At 37.2% G+C, this 26,718-nt stretch overlaps 1 protein-coding gene across 1 annotated transcript in view; it reads left to right on the top strand.

Moving 5' to 3' along the window:
* dlgap2a (discs, large (Drosophila) homolog-associated protein 2a) overlaps window positions 1-26,718 on the top strand; it is a 155,059-nt gene that overhangs the window by 81,096 nt on the left and 47,245 nt on the right. The window contains exon 4 of the mRNA XM_016269872.1: window positions 24,130-25,274. Coding sequence (XP_016125358.1) covers window positions 24,130-25,274 — 1,145 coding nt within the window. The remainder of the gene's footprint in view (window positions 1-24,129; window positions 25,275-26,718) is intronic.

A 26,718-nucleotide genomic window follows, 5' to 3' on the forward strand; every position in this document is an offset into this window, starting at 1 on the left:
TTTCTCTTTGGAGTGTTACAAGCTGATTGTGCATAGATAAGATCCCTGAAGTTGCAAAGACTAAAGTCTCAAAACCAAAGAGATATTATTTTTCAAAGTTAAGACTCTGCCACGCCCCCCTAAAACGTCTGGTTCTAACACGCCCCCACATATCTACCTCACTATGTGGAAATATTAGCATAATGCCGCCCAAATGTTCATGCAAAGAAAGAAGGCGTGCTTTCAGTAACCGCAGTTAGTGTTGAAGCAGCCATGTCAGGGAGACGCTGTGTGTTTGTGAGAGAGAGAAAGAGAGAGCGCGAGAGAGAGCGCTAGCTTTATTGGCATGACAAAAATACATTTTGTGTTGCCAAAGCATTAAGACAACAAAGAGAATGGTTTAACATCTGAACATTTACATGTACATAATGTTACATTTCTCTGTCTAGCAGTTGCTACAGGAAAATCATTATTATTATCATTTATTTTTATTTGATTTATTTATTTATTTATTTTTCCCTATATGTATCTTTGGGCATAAATGTTAAGATGTTCTAATGTAAATGTTCAAATGTTAAACCATTCTCTTTGTTGTCTTAATGCTTTGGCAATACAAAAAATTATTTTTGTCATGCTAATAAAGCTGTTTGAATTGAATTGAATTGAGAGAGAGAGAGAGAGAGCGAGACACATCACATCACAGTGGAGTCAGCTGTCTTAACCGTGGCTTGTGTACTGCAAACACATATTCATCACTGTGTCTGTCATGAGACTCTGTTCCCCTTTCGGGTTTGAACTGATGGTAAAACTAATGACATTATTTACTGTCTTTACATTTATTTTGAAAGATGAAGCTCGCGATTATGGTAAGGGGCGTTACATTTCCGATGAGTGCTTGCGGTGTTCGGCCAATCACAATGCACTGGGTCAGCTGGCCAATCAGAGCAGACTGCACTTGTCAGAAGGAGGGACTTTGTAGAAAACGAAGCGTTTGAGAGAGGCGGGGCATAGAGGACCTACAATAATGTACAGTATTTGAAAAATAATGTGTTTTTTGAACATTAAAGCATGTCAACATATTCTGTTACACCAAATACAAAAAATAATGATCTTTAAAAAAGCATCATATGACCCCTTTAAAATCCAAAATATAGTGAAAACACTATTAATTAGCACAGTAACAAGATCGGCAGTTGAAGACATTAACTTGTAAGCACAAAACACAAGATACTTCTCTTTTCAATATAAATAAGACTTTATTGGATAAATCTAAGACATATAAACTAATCTAACACATAAACACACTCATTCACACAGGTTTCAGAAAGAGAGAAAGTAAGGAAAGAATGAGTTTAAGAGAATGAAAATGTGAAATCCCAAGTTTATAGCAATATGTGCAATTGCTTAGTCCTGAACAACCATCAATCATTTAATTAACCCTCGCATTGAATTCATTAATGAGGTTAAAATTTATATTAAATGCACCAGTTCAGCTAGAATCTGGAGGTACTTGCGTTGCCTGTGTAGGGGGTTCCCTTTGTTGTCCTTGCAGAAAGGGGTTTCCCGAGGTTGCGGATTGCCCTAATGCAAAAAGCAAAAAAAGCTAAAAGCGGCGGCTAAAAGCTAATTTTGTTGGTGTCCTGAGTTTTTAAAGTCGGCTGTTGGACACATCCCAAATGGTGTCTTGACCAATTAGACATTGTCTTAGCTTTGGGGTGTTGCTATGTTTCTCCTCCCAATACATAAATCAACATGTTATCAGTCACATGGTCCAAATTTTCCCGCTCATGCAGAGTATAATTTAGACAAAGGTTTCTATAACAAGAATCTGATACATTTTACAAAGAATTGATTGACAGAAACATTTAAAGCATGAATTTTCAAACACATACATACCCAACATGAATATAATCCTATAAAATATTCAATAGTTTTTCAAAAGACATACACAATGAGTGATTAGGAGATGAGAGTCAAATGTGTGGGTTACATACATAATATGGAGTTATGCATAGAAATGATTAGTTGCTCATAAGTCCTTTTAGCATCATTTAGGTGCATATATAAATGTAAAAGCAGTTTCTGTGCCATTCTGTGAACGTGACGACATGTTCTGTGAAGACCAAAGGTCAAAAGAGTTTAGAAGGAATCTCAGCCTGGTCTTTGTCTTCTAGGTGGAGGGAAATCAATCCGAGAAAGTCTAGCTCATGCATGATTTACATGTGATGGTCATTAATATTGGTTACTTGCGCCAAAATTGACAAACTCCTTCCAGAGTTGGAATTATCAATAAGTGTTCTTTTGTTTTAATGCTGTGAGCTACTGAAAGCTGCTAGTTGGTGGATTTGCTTCAGACTCGTGGCGCCAGGATATCGTGGACAGATTTATGATGTTGTCTTGTTATCCTGGGCCTCTTTGTGGAATTTGGCTCTTTGGGTTGTTTAAACACCAATCTGATTGAATCTTAAATTGTCTGATTCACTCTGATAAAAACATAAAAGGAACGAGATACAGGATGACAGTTTGCCAAGCTGGAGGCCACAACCTCTTTGAATCCAAACAGTCATCAAAACCAGCACTTCATCCAAGTGGCAGCAGAGACATTTTGGAGGCTGGTGGCAGGCATACAGCCTGCGTGGGTCAGAGTTAAACAGCTGGAAGAAATCTATAGCTGCAGAAACACAGAAAACACACATAGGCATAGCACTGCATCTTAGTGCACTACAGTCTGATAGGATGGCAAAAAACAACAACAATCTGACAATGAGAAAATGTGGCTTCAGCAAGATTGTGATCTTTATGTTAGTCAGAGTTGATCATTAAGTTGGTTACTTAAAAATTACAGTATTATAACTTTGTATATAATCAAGTCCAGGTGGAATTTTTTTTACATGCAGTATAATGTTAAAATATTTGGGGCCAGTTAGATTCTTTGTATGTGTTTGCTCACAGGTCTGCATTTATTAGATCAAAAAATACAGAAAAACAGTAATGTTGTGGAATATTAGTACAATTTGCAATAACTGATTTGTATTTTAATACATTTTAACTTTTAATTTAGCCCTGAGAACTTCCAGCAGCTATTACTCCAGTCTTCAGTGTCACATTATCCTTCAGAAATGCTGATTTGGTGCTCAAGAAACATTTCTTATCAGTAATACGAGCATTTGTGCTGCTTATAATATGTTTGGGGAAAATGTGATTCTGTTCCCTTTTTAGGATTCTTTTATGAATACGAAGTTCAAAAGAGCAGCATTTATTTGAAACAGAACAAATCTTTTATAACATTATGAATGTCTTTACTTAAAAAAATAAGTTAAACAATTTTTTATTGTATTTTTGATGTAGACAACAGCAGGAAAAAATATTTTTCTTACATTTTTCGATTTGAGTTTGAGGAAAGTTGTTAAATTATCACAAGTTTACATTGAGTTCAGTGTTTGCATTTCCCATGTTTTTTTGATGCAGTTTGAAAAACCGAATCAGTGAGTGGTCTTTCAGAAATCTAACCAAAATATTGTCAGATAAAACCCGAGACATTTTGTTTTCTATCCTAAAAAATGAATTGAATATGTTAACGTGCTAACTTGACATTTCATTATCGAATCAGGCTGATGTTATTATGATATTGACAGCCCTGAGTTTCATTCCATTGCTGGCTCAGACTGTTTATTTGTTTCCTAAGGTAATGATTTTGCTTCTATACAAAAGCAGGTATTGTATTAAAGCCAAAGTTTTGTTAACGATTCAACCCTAATGTGGGTTAAACTGTAGCCATTTTCTTTGTGCCATTTGTTTATTCAGTTATGCAGCCTCATTATGTAGTCAAAACATTTTGTTTGATAAGAACACTGACTTTTCCATATTTATTATCAATCGAAATTATACAGAGCCTCTGACTTTATTACTTCCACATTAAATCACACACCACAATCCAATTAGAACGGCAGACTTTATTTCATCCCTCATTCCTGACCACTCTCTTGTAAACAACCTTCTTTAATTTGACCTATTGGCACTACAGTCACATTAGAAGTGCAGTGCTGTTAAATGTACATGATTACATCATGCTTTTACTAAGCTTTGCTTCCTGATGAACCACGGAGAGCAATCAGAAAGGAAATTAAATCTGCTACATGAGAATTAAATATTTAAATGAACATGTTACCATAGTCCTCACTGTAGTTATATAATGTTCTCTGATGGAAATAGTTTTCCTCTGTTACATGACAGTTATCAAACACAGTACGAGAGAGAAGCATCAGCCTGTACTGTCTTTATGGAAAATGTTTATTCACTTCAGTGAGCATCATGTTTGAAATCGATTCACAAGAGTCCAACTAGATTTCACAGACGCTTCTGCTTGAGTGATTTGAGAATATTGAGAGGCAAGTAGAATAATTTACTCAGAAAGAGGGCTTGTGTGGTGCTGTGGGTATGTGTATGTGTGTGAGAGAGAGAGAGAGAAAACTCAATTAAAGCCATAGAGTCTTATTTTTCATCTTTTTAATTCATGAGCTCTTTAAGTGTCTCCTCACTTTGCTTTTTTGTTGTGTTAGCAGAATTCTTGCCCGCTGTGTTGCCAAGGGAGACGAGTGTCTATACTGTAAACAAGGTTTTTATCCTGACCCTGCTCCAGAGCTGGTTCACACTCTCTGTGCGTGTGAACCACAGGGCCATTTATTGAATTTATTGGCAGGAAAACAAGTTGGCACTCAAGGCTTGACACTAACTTCCTGATATGATTTTTTTTGTCTTGCATATATAGCAAAAAACTAGCAAACACAGATATTTATGCTGCCAAACTAATAACTGTTAAGTGTGATCAAATATTTTTATACACAAATACAAATACACATGACTGTCTTTATGATTCATTGATTTAACTGATTCGTTCAGTAAAGGAAAAAGGTCTTTATGAGCGAGTCATTGAACATTTAAAAGCGCATTTGATATGTTCATCCGGGAATGAAACATGACCACATTTTCATGAGTGAGTCATTGAATCATTGACTTAACAGATTTGTTCAAAATGGCTGATTCATTCAGGAATGTTATGCAGCTGATGCATGTTGTTTGCTGAGTTGGTGGGGCAATAGAGGCAATATTTTGTCTGAAATGTTAAAATATTCACTTTTTATGGATTGTTAAAGGGATGGTTCACCCAAAAATTTAAATTCTGTTATTAATTACTCACCCTCATGTCGTTCCAAACCTGTTAGACCTTCATTCATCTTCGGAAGACAAATTAAGATATTTTTGATGAAATCCAAGAGCTTTCTGACCCTGCACAGACAGCAATGCAACTGACACGTACAAGGCCCAAAAAGGTAGCAAGGACATTGTTAAAATAGTCCATGTGACATCATTGATTCAACCGCAATTTTATGAAGCTATGAGAATACTTTTTGTGTGCAAAGAAAACAAAAATAAAGATCAACAATTTCTTCTCTTATGTGTCAGAATTCGAAACGCGTTCACGACAGTACCACTGGTCCTTGAGGTCCTTTGCCAATCCTGCCTCCTTCTCTCCACCCAATGCTTTCCTGTCCCAATGCTCCACCCAATGCTTTCATGTTCTCTACTGTCCTATCCAATAAAGGCCCATAAATATAACTTTAAAAAAAAATCTTAATTTGTGTTCCGAAGATGAATGAAGATCTTACTGGTTTGGAACTACATGAGGGTGAGTAATGAATGACTTTTCATTTTTGGGGGACTATCCCTTTAAAGAAGAGCAAGGTTTACTGCGATGGTCAAACACGTCTATCTAGAGCAGGGTTTGGGAAACTTGGCCCTTCCAGGCCACTTTCCTTCAGAGGTTAGCTCCAACCCTAATCAAACACACCTGAACCAGCTAATTATTGTCTTCAAGCCTACTAGAAGGCTACAGGCAGGTGAGTCATATCAGGGTTGGATCAAATCTCTGCAGGAAAGTGGCCTGAAAGGGCCACGTTTGCCCATCACTGATCTAGAGCATGTTTACATAAAAACAATGAAAAAGTATTGCAGTGGAATGTAAAAATGCATTCTATTGGGATGGCCCCTTACTCTCGTGATGTTAAGATTCATAAAATTAAACCACATACAGTGTCAAATGTCCAGTCTTCCTGGACCAGACATGGACATTAGTATCTTGTCATAAGATACCATTCTCGTTAGCGACCATGCAGACAAGTAATAAGGAGGTGGAGAGTGGTCTGGTGTCTGTCTTGTCCTCACTCTGTCCTCGCATGATATCTGAACAGGTCCCGTCAGTCAGTTCCTGCCCCACAGCTATCTGTAATGGCATTACACGCTAATGCACAGTCCCTCTGTGGGGAGATACATCTACTCACACGGAATTGGGCAGCATAGATTTTTAATTTCAAAAATCCATTTACATTGATTAGATGGGAGATGAACAGGATGTCTGCCAAAGACAAACTAGGGACTAAAATCAAGATCTGGAATACGTCTGACCATAAACCCATAGGCTGAGCTTTGTCTTATGGAGAAGTTTTACAGCTTTTACAGCAAACCTTGACTTTTACTAATCTATTTAAGAGGTTTATATTCTGTATCGGCTTTTAACTGCATAGTGCTTTGTCTGTAGTCTCTGGGAGATCTCTCAATCTCTGCACTCCTGTTGAGCTGTCTTACTGATGCATGTAGAATCAAGCAGCACAATGAGCAAAAATATGAATAATGGATGTAATTAAAAGATTTGTTAGAATAATTAACGAAGTACATTTGGAAGATCAGAAGATGTGATAAAAATAGGTATTACAGTAGGTAATATAGAGTACAGTATCTTATAACAAGCACCTGAAAAATACTGCTGCTATCATCAAAATTATATGTGATGGGAAGGTGTGATTGCTTATGTATTTTTTCTGTTTTGAAATGATTTGCAAACAAATTTGTGTAGATGCATGACTGTCACAGGTTGAGTGTGCAAGGTCAGAGAGAGAGACAGAGATATGTGTTTGAATATCAATTTTAATATTGTGAAATGCGCACACACAAAGTATATCATATTGTAATATGGTTGGTTCACCTTGCGTTCAACTTGCATTCATTTCCTGCGGTTTAGTCACAGTTTCCATGCATTGCACAGGAGAATGAAAATGAAAAGATAGGAATATCTCTAGAATATGGATGTGAATCCAGGAGCGGTACAGAACATTCACAGATCATTAAAGGTGTGGAGCATGTCTGTGAAGAAGCAAAGTCACCTCTGTAAAATGTCACTGAAAGTCTCTCTTGCTGTATAAGCTGTATGTAATTCAGCTGCTCTGACCCCTTGTTTTGACCACATTTTGTACTTTTTTACTGCTGAACTGAACTTGTTTTATTTATTTGAACTGACAACGCATTTGCATTTACTGTATGTTCGTAATAGAACTGGCTTGATGAAGGTACAGCTTTGAACCATACATTTGTTTACATGCTTCACGTCACACGTCTGCACTGCAGAACTGTGCTAAATAGCAGCACAATGTTGTCAGGTGCCTAATATTATCAGGCTATTTTACATTTGTAGTACCTGTACTTTTTTGTACCAGTATTCCATACAATCAAACCAACTTTTAAACCTTCAAATGCCATAATATATTGCAAATTCTACTTAGAGACAATAAAAAATTGCCGAAATATTAGGGAAATTTAAGCAGATAAAATTAATCTAAAATATATTTAAAGGGTTCATGAACTGAGAAATCAAAATTCCCTTGATCTTTTGATATATAAGAGGTCATTGTACTATATAAATATTCTCTACGTTTCAGAACTCACAACCTTCTCGTTAGTCTAAAAACAGCTTCTATTGAAGCTAGTCAAAATGACGGGTTGTGGAATGTTCTACTTTATGACTTAATAGTGTGGCTGTACTCCACCTCCGCAGAAGAATATCAATGCCTGCTTCTACATCACTGCCTGTTTAGCCCCGCCCACTGATTCACACATGAAGTGTAAATAACGAGAGCGGCAAATCAGGTCTACGCAGAACCCAAACTATAAACTGTATTTGATTTACTTTATTATTTATGACTTTATAACCTAAATCACAGCAGCATCCGTCTATGCGGAATGTAAGCTGTCAAACATATACAACTGTTAATCAATCATGATAGCAGTGGACATTTACTTCCAAGTCTACAATCTGCCACACCTATTCAAACAGAGTGTTCTGATGAGGGGGGATTAAAAACAGGACAGAAAATAGCCTTTTACTTCTAAATTATGTTGTTTTTTGATGTAAAAATCTTGATAACATTATAAGTGGACTTTAGAGAACAGTACAAAATAGCAATATTTATTAGCAAAGGCCATTTTTTTATATTTATTGCAGATATTATGTCACTTGCAATAGTCTCAGCATCTGAGCCCGTTCACTGACCCTACACACAAAATGGTAAAATCTGTCTGAAATATCAAGATACAGTTTGATTGGCTGGCTTTACATAATTTTCGAGTGTTAGGGCATATTTATATTGAAGCAGACTTAATTCGAATACGCCACAGATAAAGCTGGGAGAGTTAAGCTTGGTCTCAAAAGAAAGAACAAGTACAACTTGCTGAAATACTGTGGCGAGTTGAAGTCAAAAATGAGTAACATGCTTCTGCTAGTTGTACTCATGGTGGCAGAGTTCCTACAGCAGTCTGGGGTGCCAGTGGCATGTGCATGCAACGTCAACTGTACTTTTCTTTCACTCGCTTCAAGCTATCTCTATTTCCTTGAGATCTTATTTAGATTTTTGCCTAAATAAAGATTTTTGCCCCCCCCCCCCGTACTCCATTGCCATGGAAACTGATGATGGCTGAAGGCCACCCACATGTAGCTCATACGCCAAGGGATTGTCAGTTGTGTTGTTAGGGATGCCCTCAAGAAACCTCTTCACTCTGAGTCCAAAGTCTGCGCTTTTATTGAAGCGTTGTATTAAATCACTGCAACTAGTGATTCTCGATGCATCTGTGCCATGTTGGTAATGTTAGAGATATTGTTTTGGTTAATCCTTAGCAAATTACATTTTTATACTGTACATTATAATGCTGTGATACTTAAATTTAAGTAAAGTCAAATCACCTTTATTTATTTTAGCACTTAGAGGTTGTTTTAAATCAGCTTCTCAGTATTAAACAGAAAAGTAAGAGAATCAGTGATGCAAACTTCAAATATGAGGTAAATCCAAATTTTGCTATAACGCAGCTGTGGCAAGACAATAGTGTCATTATTCAGCTCCAGTCAGTTCAGTGTTGGTTCAGTTCAGTTCAGTTTAATAATTGTGTAAAGTTCATTCATTATGAAACGAGTTCAGTTCAACTATAAGCAGCTCTACTGAACAAAGTAGTGTCGTTATTCAGCTTGTGTCAGTTCAATGTTGATTGAAATTTGTTTCAGCTAGTAAGCAGAAGACAATAATGTCATTGTTCGGTTCAGTTCAGTTCAGGTTTTGTTCTCATTCGATAGTGTCAGTGCAGTCAAGCCAATAATATTGCTGAATATGAAGTGTATTTTAAACTAAGCAAAACAAAGATGACAGTGGAAGGGAACCCACACTCTGTTTATTTTAATTTATTTTGACAAAGTAGTGTAGAATTTAATATCGTCAATTTATTGATCATCATTATAACATGTTGGTTTTGGCCAGAATTGTAATATCAGTGCATCTTTAATCATTATTGATGATAACTTTCAAAAATCATCTTGTTATTCATGCCTTTTTTCAGCTTTTATACAGAGAAGTACATAAATCTTGAGAGAAATATGGAGAATCTTCTCATAATGCATTTTTCACTGTCTTATACATCAGAGATTGTAGACGTTCTCTGACGTTCTCTATCGGTGACCTTTCCAGTTGTGCCGTCTAATGGTATTTAACCAGATTTAGGCCATACTAGCTAGACAGCTGTTTTTCCTCAGCGCTGCTCCTGTAATTGAATCTATCCAGCTCTGTACTCTGCTGAGACATATCTGTCCCACACGGTGAGATGAAGATTACAGATGCATCTCAGACATCGGATCTCTCAGCCCCTCCGCTGCTGCTTGACATGCCTGCATGAGTGGATTGAGGTTTGTTTTTGAGGCCAACTGAAGGTGACGTGTTGTATGAGTTGATGCTATCTCGGCCCTAAGAGACATGCAGCTTCAAGGATCCTTCAGAAACACTTACTGCAGTAACTTTGAAGAGATTTCAGTTTTATAGAACAAGAATAAAAATTACATTTGGGTGGACGTGACACCAGTATTGTGCACCTGTGCATATAAATAAAATGGATATTATACGTAAAGTAAAAATAACTATTAAAAAGGTTTTTATATATTATATTATATTATATTATTATGCATTTGCTGTAGTTTTGAATGTGACCCCAAACTGCCTGCATAAGCACGTATTTACCACCTACTCCAAATGTTTACTTTCCTCTCAAGGGTTTTCTGGTGTAATTTTCAGAGCTATAGAGATGAAATCTTGGGACTGGATCAGGACAGTTCTGAGATCCCCAATGCAATCAGTGCTGCGGTGCCACTGTGACAAATGTCACACAGAGGCCACCATCCAAATGACGTTTGTTGTCTACAAAGATTGAAGCCTGATGGGACATGTTTTAAGTGTCGATAACAGATTAATGCCCCTTGAGTATAGCGATCAGTATTAAAAATATATTTGGCCAGTAGCACTGTTTATAACTTGCAATACAGAGGCAGTGATTTTTGATTTAGCCTTAACTCGATGCACTTTGTATTCTTGTCTACAGTTAATTAAATTTTTAAAACCTGTTTAAAGATGCACAGGAATTTTTGCCCCTCGTTTAAAGCTTTTACACAAAGAAATTAAAGGAATAGTTCATTAAAAAATGAAAATAATGTCATTAATTACTCACTCTCATGTCGTTCCAAACCCGTAAGACCTTCGTTCATCCCCTTCAGAACACAAATTAAGATATTTTTTGATGAAATCTGAGAGCTTTCTGACCCTCCATAGACATAAAAGGGCCAGAAAAGTAGTAAGGTCATTGTTAAAATAGTCCATGTGACATATAGTGGTTCAACCATAATTTTATAAAGCTACGAGAATACTTTATGTGCGCAAAGAAAACAAAAATAACGACTTTATTCAACAGTTCTTCTCTTCCGTGTTAGTCTTCGACGTGTGTTCACGAGAGTACCATGACGAATTTTAATTTTTGCGTGAAATATCCCTTTAAGTCATTTGAAAATGGTTTAAAATTATGTACTCTCACATGAGATTAAGACTCCAATCATATCAGTAATGTATTTTAGATGGAGCGGGTCACCTCGTTGAGGCTGTTATGTTGAAATCACATGACCAGTTGAATTCTATTCATTCTCTCTGTAAACTCCCTGTTATTGATTACTTTTGTTCATGGAATAAATTTGTCATTGCCGACTGCAAGTACCATATTCTTTAGTGTTTCGACATGTGAGTCAGTCTTGTTTACCAAGGAGAGAAAGGGAGGCGGAAGAATGATTCCAGTTAATTAATGTGTAAAATGACTGATGGCCATAAGCAGTTTAAATGACATAAGGACGTTACTGAAACCCATAATCAATTTATTTTTGTCGACTGTTATGTTTTTCTGTAGCTCAACAAAACCCAGTTGACAAAATAGGGGGAAAATACCAGATCAGCTTTGCTGTTACACTTGAATAGTGCTTTCGGAGTCTCCTGAACATTGTAACAAGAATGACTCTTTATGTTTGAAATTGCATAGACATGGCTGGCAATGGTGCTGTTGTCCGTCTAAACTGATTTTTAATGGTGAACAGGAACCCTGTGCTTTTCTGGAGCCTAACGGGGATCACACAGGATCCCTTTAGATATTCAGATACAGAGAACCAATTACTCTAATAAGTCCTGGCTGCAGGACACACTCACAGTTCAGCTCATACAGGGACTCCATCAACAGTTCTGCAACAATGATTTCAGCTCCACAGGCAACTTTAGTGGCATGCTCAGAATTCAGAACTCTTAATAACTTTTTAAGTCTTATTTTAGTGATTGAATACTGTGGGTTTTCATAGTGCAGAATACATATACATATAGACACAAAACCTGTATCACTGTTAAATATTAAGCAGCACAACTGTTTTCAACATTGATAATAATGTTTCAGCATGTTGGAATGCATTCTGAAGGATCTGAAGGCTGGAGTAAAATTCAGCTTTGCCATCACAGTAATAAATTAGATTTCAAAGTATATTAAAATAGAAGATTGTTATTTTTAAATGTAATAATATTTTAGAATATTGCTTTTTTATTGTATTTTTGAACAAATAAAACAAGTATTACATTATTGGTATTATAAGGTACTGTAACTTGTTGTACCTTATTGGCATCTTATTATGACAGATTGTTGAGTTATTGCTTATACTGGTACTTTAAATGTAGGAGTTTTTGGAAATAGTCAGGACATGTGGAAACTGTTGGAGAGGTTTATTTGAGCGATGGTGTCCAACAGTCTGCACTCGCCCACACAGACAGACTTTTATGCTCGTGCTTCACTTCACCTTGTCTTGGAATAAACTTTGTTTCTTTCAGTTTCTCCTGAGAGACGTACAGGATATGCTTCTCAACAATTGGGTGCCCACAGAACCAGTTTCAACCAGTCATTTCTAAAGATGTAGTTATTTCAAACTGTACCAGAGACAAGGGAAAGAGAAATGTGGTAGGTGCCTATAGCATATACAAGAGGTTCTTAAAAAAAACACACATACATTACTATGGCTTTGTAGTTAAAGATTTAGGTACATAAATCAAAGGTTGCCGGTTCAGACCCCATAAGAGCAGATTCATGAGATATTGTACCACCAAAGTGCCTTCAAGCAAGGCAGTTAACCCTGGGTTGCTCTAGGGAGATCTGCCCTGTATTACAAATGGACTAAGTCACTTGGATAAAATGAAAAATACTTCTCATTGCTCATATAGGTCACTGCTCTTTACCCTGATCTCGCCCTTGCTTCTCTCCATCTCTCATAGCCCGATAGTCTCTTCTCTAGTTTCCCACTCATGGTTTGAGAGCTAGAGCCTCAATAATTGGAGGTAAACTTAAAATGTTTCTCATTAACAAACATGTAACTAGATATTTAACATGTTAACAGCTTATCAATATCGACCAGAATGTTAATAGTGTTACATCTCTATTAGTATCTGCATCTGCATTTCATCTTTTTTTCTCTTGCTTTAGTTTAATCTACAATTCTCCATTGATCAGCACTAAAAGCTTTTTTAAACCTTCATGGTAATATCACTACATTTTAAATGTGAATCCACTAATATTCCAAAAATACTCATAAGGCTTTGAAAACTCAGAGACCTTTTGAAGATTATACAGTTTATAAACCTTTCTTTCTCATTATATGCAAGTTTCTCCAGTTATCTAAATGCTCATACTTGCATTGCATTTTTAAACATTAGTAAACTCTCTCTTGGGAGAGAACAAAGCGGTATCTTTGAATGAAGTCAGTTTGTACTTTCCTGCTTACTTATTTGTCTTTTTTTTTACTATTTGTTAGTCCTTTTAGACAATGAAAGTGGTAAAACGAATCCGTATTTTATCATCCATGTTTCAAGACATTTCACAGGCCTCTGAAATGAACTTAAATGCTTTTAAATTTAGCGCTTGTGAGTTTATCAGTGTGTGTATGTGTGTTCCTCCTTAGTCTGACCTCTGCATCTTGCTTTCAGCGTTTTGCTGTCAGCCAGGTGATTATCAAAGACTAAGTGTGCTGAGCACAGAAAAATGTCCAACGGTAACAACAGACCAGGGCCTTCAGTGTGTGTGTGTGTGTGTTTATACATCTAAGGCTTTATTTTGTGTGTGTGTGTGTGTCTGTGTGTATTGTCTGATCCAAAGGCCCTTAGAGTGTTTGACCCCTGCGGGACCTGAACCGCAGACCACAGGCCGACTATGAGAGATAAAGTCATCAGCAGGAACACACACAGTCAATAAATAAAGCCATAAATTGTACAGTCTTTTTTCTACAGACAATACAATCATATGCTTTTGATAAAGGAAGATGAAGCCATGCATCATTGTCTGTATGGCCTCAAATTCTATAGTCTGATTTGTTAGAAACCATTTACTTCTCTTCTTATGGCGTCGGCATCCATCTGATTTCTGTCTGCGCTATCAGGGCTTCACAGATTCAGGGCTTTCCATTCATGAGGATCTATGTTTGATAAGAGAGCTGCCCTGAGCAGGTGAGGAGCTGAGGGTCTGTCTCACACTGCTGTCTCTCATTCTGCTTTCCTGTCGCTCTGGGTTCAGTGACTTCACACAAACCAGTATCAATTTAAGTTCTAGCGTCCAGTGTTCAGATTCACCCAGCACAAAATATGACTGGACAAATATAATTAAGTATTAAGTTGTGTTCAATTGACCGTGGAGGGAGTCATGATTAATATATTTGCTGGTAATTCAAGTACACCCCCAGTAATCAGTAATAAATGTTTCTGTGGGGCTTTATCCTTAGATCCATTCCTATATCTCAGCAGTTTTGATGAATGAGCAGCTATTTAGTAATCAGATCTTTCCAATCTATGTATTTTAAAAATATAACTTTAAAAGTTAAATTCATATTTTTTTCATAGCTTTTAAATACTGTATGTGTGAAATTGATTTCAAGTCATTAATTATAATGAAGAAAATTACATTTAACACAAAACTGTATCCTGAAGGACTTTTGAAAGTGAGTATGTAGAAAACTTGAGGCCTGAAAGATTGTTTGAATGTTTTTACTCATCAAGTCCACATTTATTTGATCAAAAAATATTGTAAAAACTGTAATAATGGGAAATATTATATTTTAAAACAACTGTTTTCTATATGTGAAAATGTACACTATTCTTGATGGCAAAGCTAATTTTTCAGCAGCCATTACTCCAGTTTCAGTGTCACATGATCCTTCCGAAATCATTCTAATATGCTGATTTGGTGTTTAAGAAATATGTATTATTATTAATGCTGAAAACATTTATGTTGCTTAATATTTTTGGAAACTAGGGATGCACCGATATGAACATTTTGGCCGATACCGATATGGTGGCCGATATATCGTGCATCCCTATTGGAAACCATGACACATTTTTTCAGTATTCTTTGATGGATAGACAGTTCAAAAGAACAGCATTTATTTGAAATAAAACCCTACAATTATACTTCTTTACTCTCACTTCTGATTAATTTAATATATCCTTGCTGAATAAATCTATTCTTTTTTTCTTCCAAAAATCATATTGAACCCAAATTTTTGAACAGTAAGATAAATAGATAGATAGATACTGTCTGCACACCCAACTTAAAGTCAATATTTTATTAAAGGCCAGTAACGACTTTAAAGGGCGAACATAATTAGACAGGAAGTGAGGTCATGGGGTTCCCAGTTGGCCTTGGTGTTAAAAATGCAAATGAGGGTGAAAATGACATCAGAGAGACTTTAATCAGCCTGGTAGAGGCCAGCAGATGTTTTGTAATTACTAAAGTCAGCAAATTACATCTAAATTCACCCTGAGTCAGATAGGCACACTGTCAGAAAAGATTCAGATGTGTGATGCTGCCTCATTATAGTGACTCTCAGTGACTCTGAGAGGATGAGTGGATGAGTCTCATCAGCCTTTTCCTTTTATCTGGCCTTCATTCGAACTGATAACTAATGACAGATGCACTGGATAAATGTGTGTCTGTATTGAGTATCATGTGTGGGGGCGTCTAGAGTCGTGGTCATTCAAGCATGTCAATTGTCAACTGAACCACACTGAATTTATAATACAGGGTCTTCACCTTTTATCAAGCTTTTCAAGGACCCTTGATGGCTAGAGGGACCCTGTTGCATATTGTGTGTAATTGAGTGTTGCATTTTAAGCCCGGTCTATAATAACATGCATAATAGTACCTTATTAATGTATTTACAGATTTTGTTTTGATGCTTGCATTGCAAAGCCATTAAAATAGTCATTAGTGAGATAGAGAGTCATATTTTTGTTTTGCTTAATACATTTTTATGTTGGAGGGACAATGAAATGTTTAAATGCTTATTAAATGAATTATTTAAAGGAATAGTTCACCCGAAAATATAAATTTGCTTAAAATGTACTCATCCTCAGGCCATTCACGATGTAGATGAGTATGTTTCTTCATCAGAACAGATTTATAGAAATTTAGCATTACATCCCTTGCTCACCAATGGATCCTCTGCAGTGAATGGGTGCCGTCAAAATGAGAGTCAAAACAACTGATACAAACATCACAATACTCCACAATTAATCCATATGACTCCAATCCATCAGTTAACCACCTGTGAAGTGAAAAGCTGTGTGTTTGCTTTTACATTTACTTAATATTGGATTTTTGTTTTAGGGGTTGTGAAAACTGTTAAAGACATTCCTTCTCTTGTAAAAAGTTGTAGAAAAGTTGTCACTAAAACTGAGTAGAAGTGGATTCTGCTCTCATCTTCAGCCCCCTTGAAAATACAGCTAATCTGCTTCTGTATAGCAAGCAGTACAATGTTATGACAGCTTCCTCTGCAGGAAGCACAACATACCAGATAAAACCAGTACATTCACTTCAGAGAGTGTGTGTAACTCTGAGGTTTAATAAATGTGTATGTGTGTGTGTGTGTGTGTGTGTGTTTTAATAAATAATGAATTAAAGATTCATTTTAAAAAGTAGCGTCATAAGATTGCCCCAAAGTGCTTTGTGAATCATCAGTTCTGTGTTATGGTGGTTGTTTTTACCCTTTGGGAGCCTTTATGAAAAGGTTGCTGGATCTAGAAATCTAAAATTACACAGATAAATTCAGTTCGGTGTACTGACAGTCTTTGCACAGCTTAGACGGAGCAGAGTTTGTGCTCTGTGTTTGTTGTGTGCTGGAGAGTCTCTTTGCATTTGTGGGTTTGGTGTTCATTTGTTTTTATTATGATTTGTTTAGGGTGTAAATTCTCTTTGTTGTGATTGGTTTAGTGTCGTTCTGAGGTTAAGGTCAATTGTGTTGTCTTGATCTTTGTGTCAGTAAACAGGCAGTAAAACAGACAAGGCACTTAATCTAGCAAGATTTCACATTACCTCCAGGTACAAATATAAACTCTATTATAGTATGTTTGTGTGTGTGTGTGTTTACTTTTTCCTGTTTGCTGATGTGCACCCTTGTTTGTTAGTATGCGTGTTGTTTGCTTGTGTGTACCTTTGTTTGTGCATCTGTATTTGTTTAAGTATGCACATGAATCCAGCAGGCACACAAACAGATGATGCTGGCGTGATGATCCTTTGACCTTTGACCTCTTTTCTCAGCACAACTGCAGCAGCAATAAATGTGGCTGCATCCAAAACCACATACTTGTGTACTATATTCTAGGTGAAAAACAGTATGTGACAAAAGAAGTATTCGAATTCACAGTACTTGTAAAAGAATAGGCGAAAAGTACCCAAATGACCTTCTACTTCCGGCATGATTCTGAAGTGGGCCTACGATGGAAACTTTAGCACTTCCATGAGGCCGACAGGAGAGGATCCTGCCAGTGACGCGATTGATGCAACTGATATTGATTTGTCATATGACGATGACAACATGGCAAATGCAATACTTCCAGATTACATTCATACTACACACATTCATACTGTATAGAACATACTCTTTTTGTGGTTGTGAAGTAATTACTTATTTCGGCTTTCAGCTTTTGTGTTTACAGTAGATTAATTCTCAAAGTTGGGCCTATTAACATGGTGTAGTTCGCCCCTGCTGGTAGTTTCTGGAACTACAACATCCATTCAGTAGCCGTGTATTTTGATGGCATAAAACGGTTTGCAAGAAATATATACAGTAACATATTTCATTGTAGCATACTAGATGTTTTGTACATATTTGATCATTTTCATTTGGCAAATCTTCTGATTGAGACCAGGGCTGTTTGTCTCTTAATCTCTTTTTGATCTTTATTAATTTGGTTATAAATGTTAGATGCATTAAAACATCTAGCAGTGCTATTAGTGCATTGATCCTCTAAACCTGAACCATAAATACCAAGGATGACAACAATAACTGTAACTAACGTTTTGCTAATCATTCTAATTCTGTGAAAATAGGCAGGTCCACATCACTATAACACTATCACTATAACAATAACGACATAGAGAAACAATATCATTAGAATCACTTTTTTAACAATTTTTCTATCAGAAGTCAATCAGAATCCGTCTGGCTTTAAAGAGCAAAAGCATATAAAGCACCAGACTACATAACTACAGTACAAGATCATAACAGACAGTTGTTGTCCACTGGTGTGGAAGATAATATAGTTGTCACTGTAGTTAAAATTCTTGGTGTGAACGGACTTAAATGTTCTTCATCCCAGTCTAAAGAGTGTTGCAGCCATGATGTCAAAACCAGAAAGACTAATTCACCAAGGGTTTTTCAGTTTATGAGTAAAACAGGGTCTGTGGTGAATAGAAATTGACAATACTTGGATATTTTGTATGGCTGCAGAACTCTGTACTGTAAATTAATTATGTTCATAGTACAGTTATTTGAATTGGTGGTTGTGAAAAAGAGCTTGAATGTTAATGAGCTGTCCGTGGTCCTTAAAAGGTCTAACACAATATAAGTAGCTTTTACAGAGCTTTAATTTTTATTTTCAGCAACTTACATAGTTTTCTTACATGATTTGGATATGTTTACAAGTGAATTTTCATGTCAGTTACTATTGGGAATTAGACCATGACCTCATAGTAGGGTTTCCCCAACTGTGGTATCTTGACTTGATTGTTTAATATTAGGATACAGTAAAGAAGCAGCTGAGATAGGGAGTCTTTGCACGTTTTTGACTTTTTGGGTTGAAACTAAAATGCAATATGGTACAATAGGTGCCATTCATTAAGCTGTAAAACATCACTCTTTTGGGTTCTGACTTCACTACCGTCGTGTCTTTAATACTTCATGAATTGACAGTATTTCTGCAAAGATCTGAAACTGTTTCTGTCACATGACACAGCTGAGGACACATTAAGTACCAGTTACTGTGGCAACTGCAAATTTTATTTGAACTGTTTTCTTTTTTCTTTTTTTTAAGGACTTGCTGAGAGTCTGTCTTTGAATGTTACATAAACGGGTTACTCCAGAAGGATTTCCTATAGCAAGCTGTTCTGTGTTCTTTCTGCATAGTTCTGTGTTCAGACACTTTCAGGCCAGCTTCATTGTATGGACCCACCAGCTGCAGGTTTAGCGTTATGATTTATGAAACACATTTCACCTCTCAGATTCTGCTGCAGCAATATTAAGAAATGCAATACTATCCTGCATTTTACAAAGACACATTTAAAATGTTTTTACATTTTTATTCAGCAACTGATATAACAGCAATTAAAAGTTTGTATGTTATGCTGATTAATTAAATTAATCTCATGAGCAACAATCTTCTGAGAAATCCAGAAATCACCAACTTTAATTGAAAATGAATGACATCTAGTTGCTTTGTCACTGCAAATCGCTGTTAGTTGGAGCACCCCTTATAAGTTAGCATTAGTATAAGAAAGGTCTATTGATATTTACAAATGGTGTTTTAAACTCTTCTATCATCTTTCCATTCAACCTGTCTTTATGCCAAATATTTGTCTTTAGACTGCTGGGATAAGCATGTTTTACCACGCTGAGAAGAACCAGGCACAGATAATAGCACTCGTCACCGCAATGCTAATTCACTCCTTTACGATAAGCATTTAACAGGAACTCACTAGGCTTATCAGACTTCAGGAATCTCTCTCTCTCATGGGTAGGAGAGAACGATGTCCTTGCTCTGTAAAAGTGAGTTCAAAAAATAAAGAGAGATTGTTTGAGAGAAAAGAAAAGGACTGCTGTGGCAATCACTTTTGAGGGGGGAGATTAATTGGAGGATTAATTGTCAAGCTGGAACAAAGTAAAACATTGTGGGAACATTCTGCATAATGAAGCATGTTGAAGTAACAAAAGAGCCATATCTCCAGCTTTCGTATGTTTTTTACACACAATTATTCTGCCCCTAAAATATCTCGTTTTAGGATAATTCTAAAGCAGCATCACATGTAATCCCAGTATGTATTGCTATGAGGTCCAAGATGTATACAATAAGTTATGTATGCCAGTACAAATATTGTGAAGTTTTTCCTTAAAAATATAAATTATATTTGAATTTCAGCATTCATTTCAGAATATTATGTTCTGAATATTATATATACTGTGTGTGTGTGTGTATGCACAAAAAGTTTAAATACAGAAATTTCATATCATTTATACATCTTATATATTATATAATACAATTTTAGATTAGGATGGATGGATGGATAGATAGATGGAAATTACATAATATGAATTATCTCTACAGGAAAGGTGTAGCAAAAAATACTATTTTACACACTTTGTGTGTGTGTTTGTGTCATATACTTTTATGCTCAATATTACTGATGCTGACATCTAAGGCGAGACTTAAGAGACTTATTACCCTTATGAGGATCCGTGATGGTTAGGATGCTGCCTATGTAGTCTGTAGGCTGCTCACTAGTTTGTCGGAGCTGATGTCATTGTGCAGTTTAGCAGTTCCATCAGGTCTCACTGCCAACTTTCTCTGGTGGTAATGTGGTGGATGGATCATTTGTCCTCACTAGCACTGCTGTAGCGACAGAGTCAGCAAAATAAAGCTTCTGCCTGCTGCCCCCTGCAGAGAGACAAGGAAAGAGGGAGAGACGTGAAGGCGCCTGTAGCTGATTGCACTCATGCTGTTAGTATGCAGGATGCTGCAGTGAGCCGTATTTATTCAGCAGGGATGGTCCAGGGTATGAATACTGAAATCATGAGATGAGGTGACAGGAAGTGCTTCGGGCTGTGGAGCATCGGTGAGCAGTGCCATAACACTCACACAAATCTCTAGAGCCTCAGATGACCTCCTCTGAACACGTACTGAGACCAAAGGCCCTCTCCATCCACCACAGGAAGGAGACCATTGGAATACAGACCTTATTTTCAAACAAATGAACAGCTAACTTTTTATTATTTATTAATTTTGTTTTTAAATATGCAACAGCCAATTACACTGAAATTCATGCTATTGAAAAATTGTCTGGGTTTTATTTGTAGGGTTCGGAATGGAGAACTAGTTTTCATCGACCAGCAAATATGCCAAGCCACCAGTGTAGTCAGATCCATATACAAATAACTCTTACGAGCTGGTTCTTTTGTAATGAATCGATCAAAATGACTGAATAGTGATTACTGAATAAATGACTTTTGGTCATATATGAGTTTACATAAACCATGTTACTTACTGTTAAGTTGTTATTACATTAAACATTTCTTTTTGTAATTTTCTTCTTGCCTAATATGTTTGAAATTCAGGCAAGATATAATAGCATCAAATACATTGGCATATGTTGTCAGCAGCTGGATTGATATAGTGCAAGTTTCTCTGCTCTCAAGGTGATATTCTTGTGGCTGATTTAGCCCACTGGGTTTAGAAAAGCACTGTTGACTAGGTTTAGAAACACTCTGTTGTCTCTTTTAAAAGCAAAGTGTAAAAGATAAAGCTTTTAATTTCAGTCTGCAATCTGTGCTGCTCCTCTGTTGTTGTCTCCAGATATTTCGCTGCAGTTGTGTTGGATTTGGATGAAGGAGAAATATCTCCAATGAGACCAGAACCATTCTGGCCCTGTCAGTTTCACCCGTCCCCTCAGATTCAGAAATGTATCATTGTGGTTTATTGCAGAGCCTTCTGGGGGTTAAGGACACAATCGCATCTCTTCGATTTTCTGATGAACAGCCCTGATTTCTTTAAGGATTCTTGCTTTTAACCTTTGAAAGAACGTAATCAAGTGCTTGAATTGGCCGCTGTTTACAGACGTAATCCAAATTGGACCGTTTGTTCTGGATGTGCTTTAATGTGATTCTCTGTGTTGTTCAGTCTCTCACAAAGTTTAATTTTCATGAAGTGCCTCTTTGTGATTCACTATCACTCTATAATATTCTTCCGCACGCTCAGAAGAAACAAACTTGACATTCTCCTTCAGGTCCTCTTCAATCAAGATGGACTTGGGCATCATTATGGTGTGTGCTGACCTGAGCTAAAGATCTCCTTATCGGTCAGTACTCTGTTTGTGCTCTAATTAAACACAAGGGAGGGTTTTGAATTGGTTGCTTTCCAAATTCACACAAAGATGTTTTTGCTTTTGTCTTCAGTCCAGTTCTTTGCTGCCAGTGTGAATCAGATATATGTGTTTTCCTCTTTCCTGGGCCATGTGTGTTTTTCAGAAATGCACTACCATTCAAAATGATTTTTTTTTTTTTTTGAGAAAGAAGTCACTTGTGCTCACCAAGGCGCATTTAGTTGATCAAAAATACAGTAAAACAGTAATACTGTGAAACATTATTACAATTTAAAATCAATATAAAAATAAATGTAAATTTACTATATTTCAAATTGTTATTTTTTCTTGTGATGGCAAAGCTGAATTTTCTGCAGGCAGTGTCACATGATCCTTCAGAAATCATTCTAATGTGCTGATTTGGTGCTTAAGAATATTAATGTTAATAATAATTCTTATTATCAATGTTGATTGAAAGAAAAAAAAACGACTTACTGACTCCAAAACTTTGACCGCAGACACAAGTGTACACTCAGTAATTTGGCAGCTGTCTTATATACTGACAGCTTACAGCTACATACCAAAGTTTACAGCTACTGATGCCATTGTAGAAATTCTCTGTTTATAATCCTCATATATTTATTTGGTATGTGAAAATGTCTCATAACGGAGTAGTTATTGGCCATAACACAAGCCACACGATGCAACACACTAGGGCTGTGAAGCAATTAATCGTGATTAATCGCATCCATATATATATATATATATATATATATATATATATATATATATATATATATATATATATATATATATATATAATTTTTTTTATCTGTACATATATGTGTGTGTGTATTTATATATACATAATAAATATACACACACACATATATTATGTAAACACAAACTTTTATTTCGAATGCGATTAATCACGATTAATCGTTTGATAGCCCTATAACACACACACACACACACACACACACACAAAAGACATAAAATAATCTTTAGTCCGACTATGTTAGAACTATGCATTATGGTTTGACTATGTACTCGTGCCATGTTTGACTTATTTTAGTATGTAGTATTATTTTTTAACAACTTTAATGTCATCATAGATTAAATAGGAGTTTAAATACACTACAAATGCATACTTTCTCAAAATACGAATATTTGTCAAATTATGTGCTTTCACTTGGATGTGAAAGACAACTTTAAAATAGTTAATAATACCTTAGATTTAACAAGCCCTCACTTTTGACACGGAAAAACTCATTAAAACTAACATGTTCTGTGTATTTTTTTTCTCTCCAGCAATTGAAAAATGACCTTTATTTTAATATGCATTACCCTGTACTTTCACCACATGAAAATTCCCATTAATCACCTGTGTGAAATGACATATGATCCAGCAGCATGAAATAGTTATGTCAGAAAGGGCAAACGTCTGGATGTGAAAAACAGCATCTCTGAGCCCTAGCTCTGATGAAGTTAGCGGCAGGCTGCCCATATGTGGCTGTGATGAAAGATCACAGTGAATGTGGTTTTAATCTCTGAGCAATGTCTCTCAAGGACAACCGATGAAGCACCTTGAAGTGCTCCCTCTCTCTCCGGAGCCGGCTTTGACGGATGGCCCAGAGGTTCCGAAATGATAGGCTATTATTTTACTTTGCATTGGATAAATGGCAAGGCTTGCAACTCTGTCCTCGTAAGGCCTGGCAGAACCTTTGACTTTGGGATGTGCTTTTGTCCGGACAACATGATTTCATTCCATTCATGAATTGAAGTGTCGTGTTTTCTACGAGGCTGCCGCATGATCACTTGAATTCATGAAAACGCCAGCGATTTTGTAATCCGCTCATTTGAATCCTACCAGACTGTTTTGCAAACATCTCTATTAGCAATTCCTACATGCTCATGGGGAAAATATCCCAAAATATAGTTTGCAGAAGGATTGAACGAGGTCTAAACTGATGCTGAATGCCAAAGTAAAATCAATCAAACTGACTAATCCTCTCCGTTCTCTTTTCCTCTCTTTGTCTTTCATAGATCAGCTAGATTCATGGTCTCCACCGCCGTACTTCGATGAAGACAGTTACCCCTCCCCTCCCAGGAATATGAAAGGTTTATCAAGCGGTCGTCCTCAGCTCACCTTCACATCAGGACACATCTGTGGGCTGCCAGACTGCGATCAGTCCCTCGACCCCTTGCAGCATGTCGGCCCCGATTCCCGCTCTCCCTATCTGCTCAGTCCGACCGAGAGCTGCCCTCTGGATCCACACCGCTGCTCGCCCCGCAGCTCCATCCACTCAGAGTGCATGGTGATGCCCGTTTCTATGGCATCTGACCACGTTTCCAGCAGCACCTTTCCCAGAATGCACTACAGTTCACACCACGACGGCTCGAGAGACGACGGCTCCACTTCTCACGGTGGCGGCGGCAGTGGAGGGGTCGGTGTTGGCGGTGGAGGTGGCGGGTCTGGGAAGATGAATCGTATTCCCGCGAACCTACTGGACCAGTTCGAGAAGCAGTTGCCGATTCACAGAGACGGTTTTCACACGCTGCAGTACCAGCGCATGTCTGCAACCACCACAAGCAGCGAGCAGCGCAATGAGAGTCCCGGGCGCATCCGCCACCTGGTGCACTCCGTCCAGAAGCTCTTCACCAAGTCCCACTCGCTGGAGGGGTCGTCCAAGATGAACGGCACCAAGGGAGACTCTCGCTCAGACAGCGGACACCACCACCACCACCACCATCACGGACACCACCATGGGAACCACAAACACAGCAAACGGAGTAAGAGCAAGGAACGCAAGTCAGACTCCAAGCAACGCTCAGGGATAGCAGGCTGGTGGAGTTCTGACGACAACCTGGACAGCGACAGCACCTACCGGACTCCCAGCATCATGAGCCGCCACCACGGAGATCATATCACTCACTGTTACCCGGACACAGGCCATGGGCACTTTGGCGACCTTTCGCTCAAGACCTCCAAGAGCAACAACGACGTGAAATGTTCGGCGTGTGAGAGCATCGCTATGGCCCCCGAGGGCAAATTTATGAAGCGCAGCTCGTGGTCGACACTGACTGTCAGCCAAGCTAAAGAAGCCTACCGCAAATCTTCCCTCAACCTGGAGAAACCAACCATGCCTCAAGATCTGAAGTCCTCCATGAGGCCTTGTCACTATTTGCAGGTGAGATATCGTTCTTGAAGACGTGATTGCTGGTGATGCTGTGCTGTAAGATAGTGGTTCTCAACCATTGGGCCTCAGCAGACTTCCATAAGGATGTCAAGATGACTTAAAACAACTTAAAGACAAACCTTTAAAATAAACTAGAATGCAAGTTTTTTTGCATTTGTGGTGCAACTGAAAATTTACTGAATATATACAGTATCCTAATTAAACATTCATTTCTAGACCTGGAAGAGACATGTAAAGTAATAAAAATGGCTATGGCCTTAAAAATATTGCATTTTTATACATTTTGAATATACATTTTTGTATTTATGCCGAAAATATTAATATGGTAGTAAATTCATATTGTTGTTTTGAAAATTCTTATTCTTAGTCCTTATCCAGAAGATCAGAATATTGTTGTGAACAATGTGGGGCCTTGTGGTCAAAAAAGTTGAGGAAGATATTTGTATAATATCTGTAAGAAGATATTCTTCAATGTTTGTGTTCGTGAGAGGAGTAAATATGAAGTCATGCTATTCATTTTCAAAACAAACCTCTGTGTGGCTGCTTTCTGATCCACGGCTTATTGGTGCCTGTAGATTGTTGTTTAGGATTCAGAGGTTTCTCAACAGAGTCAAAAGTAATAGTCCACTGAAAGGGTTGTTAAAAAAGGCGGGAATATGTTGTTTACGCTGGTGGAGAATATAGCCTGATTGAAATATGTGTGTGTGTGTGTTGTTGTGAGGTGCTAATGTGCTAAATTGAGAGGCAGATTTATTGGTCCTGTCGCTCCGACTAGACTAGTTTGTTCCTGTTGTTTATGTACGGAATTATTGCAAACAATGAGCCATATTGATTAGCATTGATCTTTCTGTGCTAACGCGTGATTTTCCAAATGCATCACATTTTGTCGGGATGCATTATTCATGGTGCTGTCAGACCACTGGAAATAGCTACTTGCTGTTTTCTAGTCCATTTTTACAATTAGGCCTCTTTATTCTATATATGGATGCTGAATTGTCACAGGTTAGCATTGTAGCAAAATGCAATCAGTTTCCAAAATTGCTGAAATTAATCACATATCTGTCACAAAGTACAGCTACTATGCAAATACTTCTTGAAATTGCTTGTCCTGATGGGGTCATTGCGGTGTTTTAGTACATGCCCATGACATCTTTTTAATAACACTTGGCCAACTTTAAAGAAGACAGTGTTATTGCTTTAGTTAATTCATCCCGTTTTAGAATATGATTGATATGATGATAGAATATGATGTATGATAGAATATGATGTTTCAGCCGTTCTTTATATTAAAATAATGCTGTATTCTTATACAGCACTGGTTCAATTCTTTTATAAATATCTGTATGAAACAGGATACTGTATGAAAATATTTGGACAGAGTTTTCTGCACTACTTAATTCAACAATGCAAGAATTTAATTGGGGGGGGGGGGGGG

This window comes from Sinocyclocheilus grahami, unplaced genomic scaffold, assembly GCF_001515645.1.
Source record: "Sinocyclocheilus grahami isolate Dianchi unplaced genomic scaffold, SAMN03320097.WGS_v1.1 scaffold54.1, whole genome shotgun sequence".
Classification (NCBI taxonomy): Eukaryota; Metazoa; Chordata; class Actinopteri; order Cypriniformes; family Cyprinidae; genus Sinocyclocheilus; species Sinocyclocheilus grahami.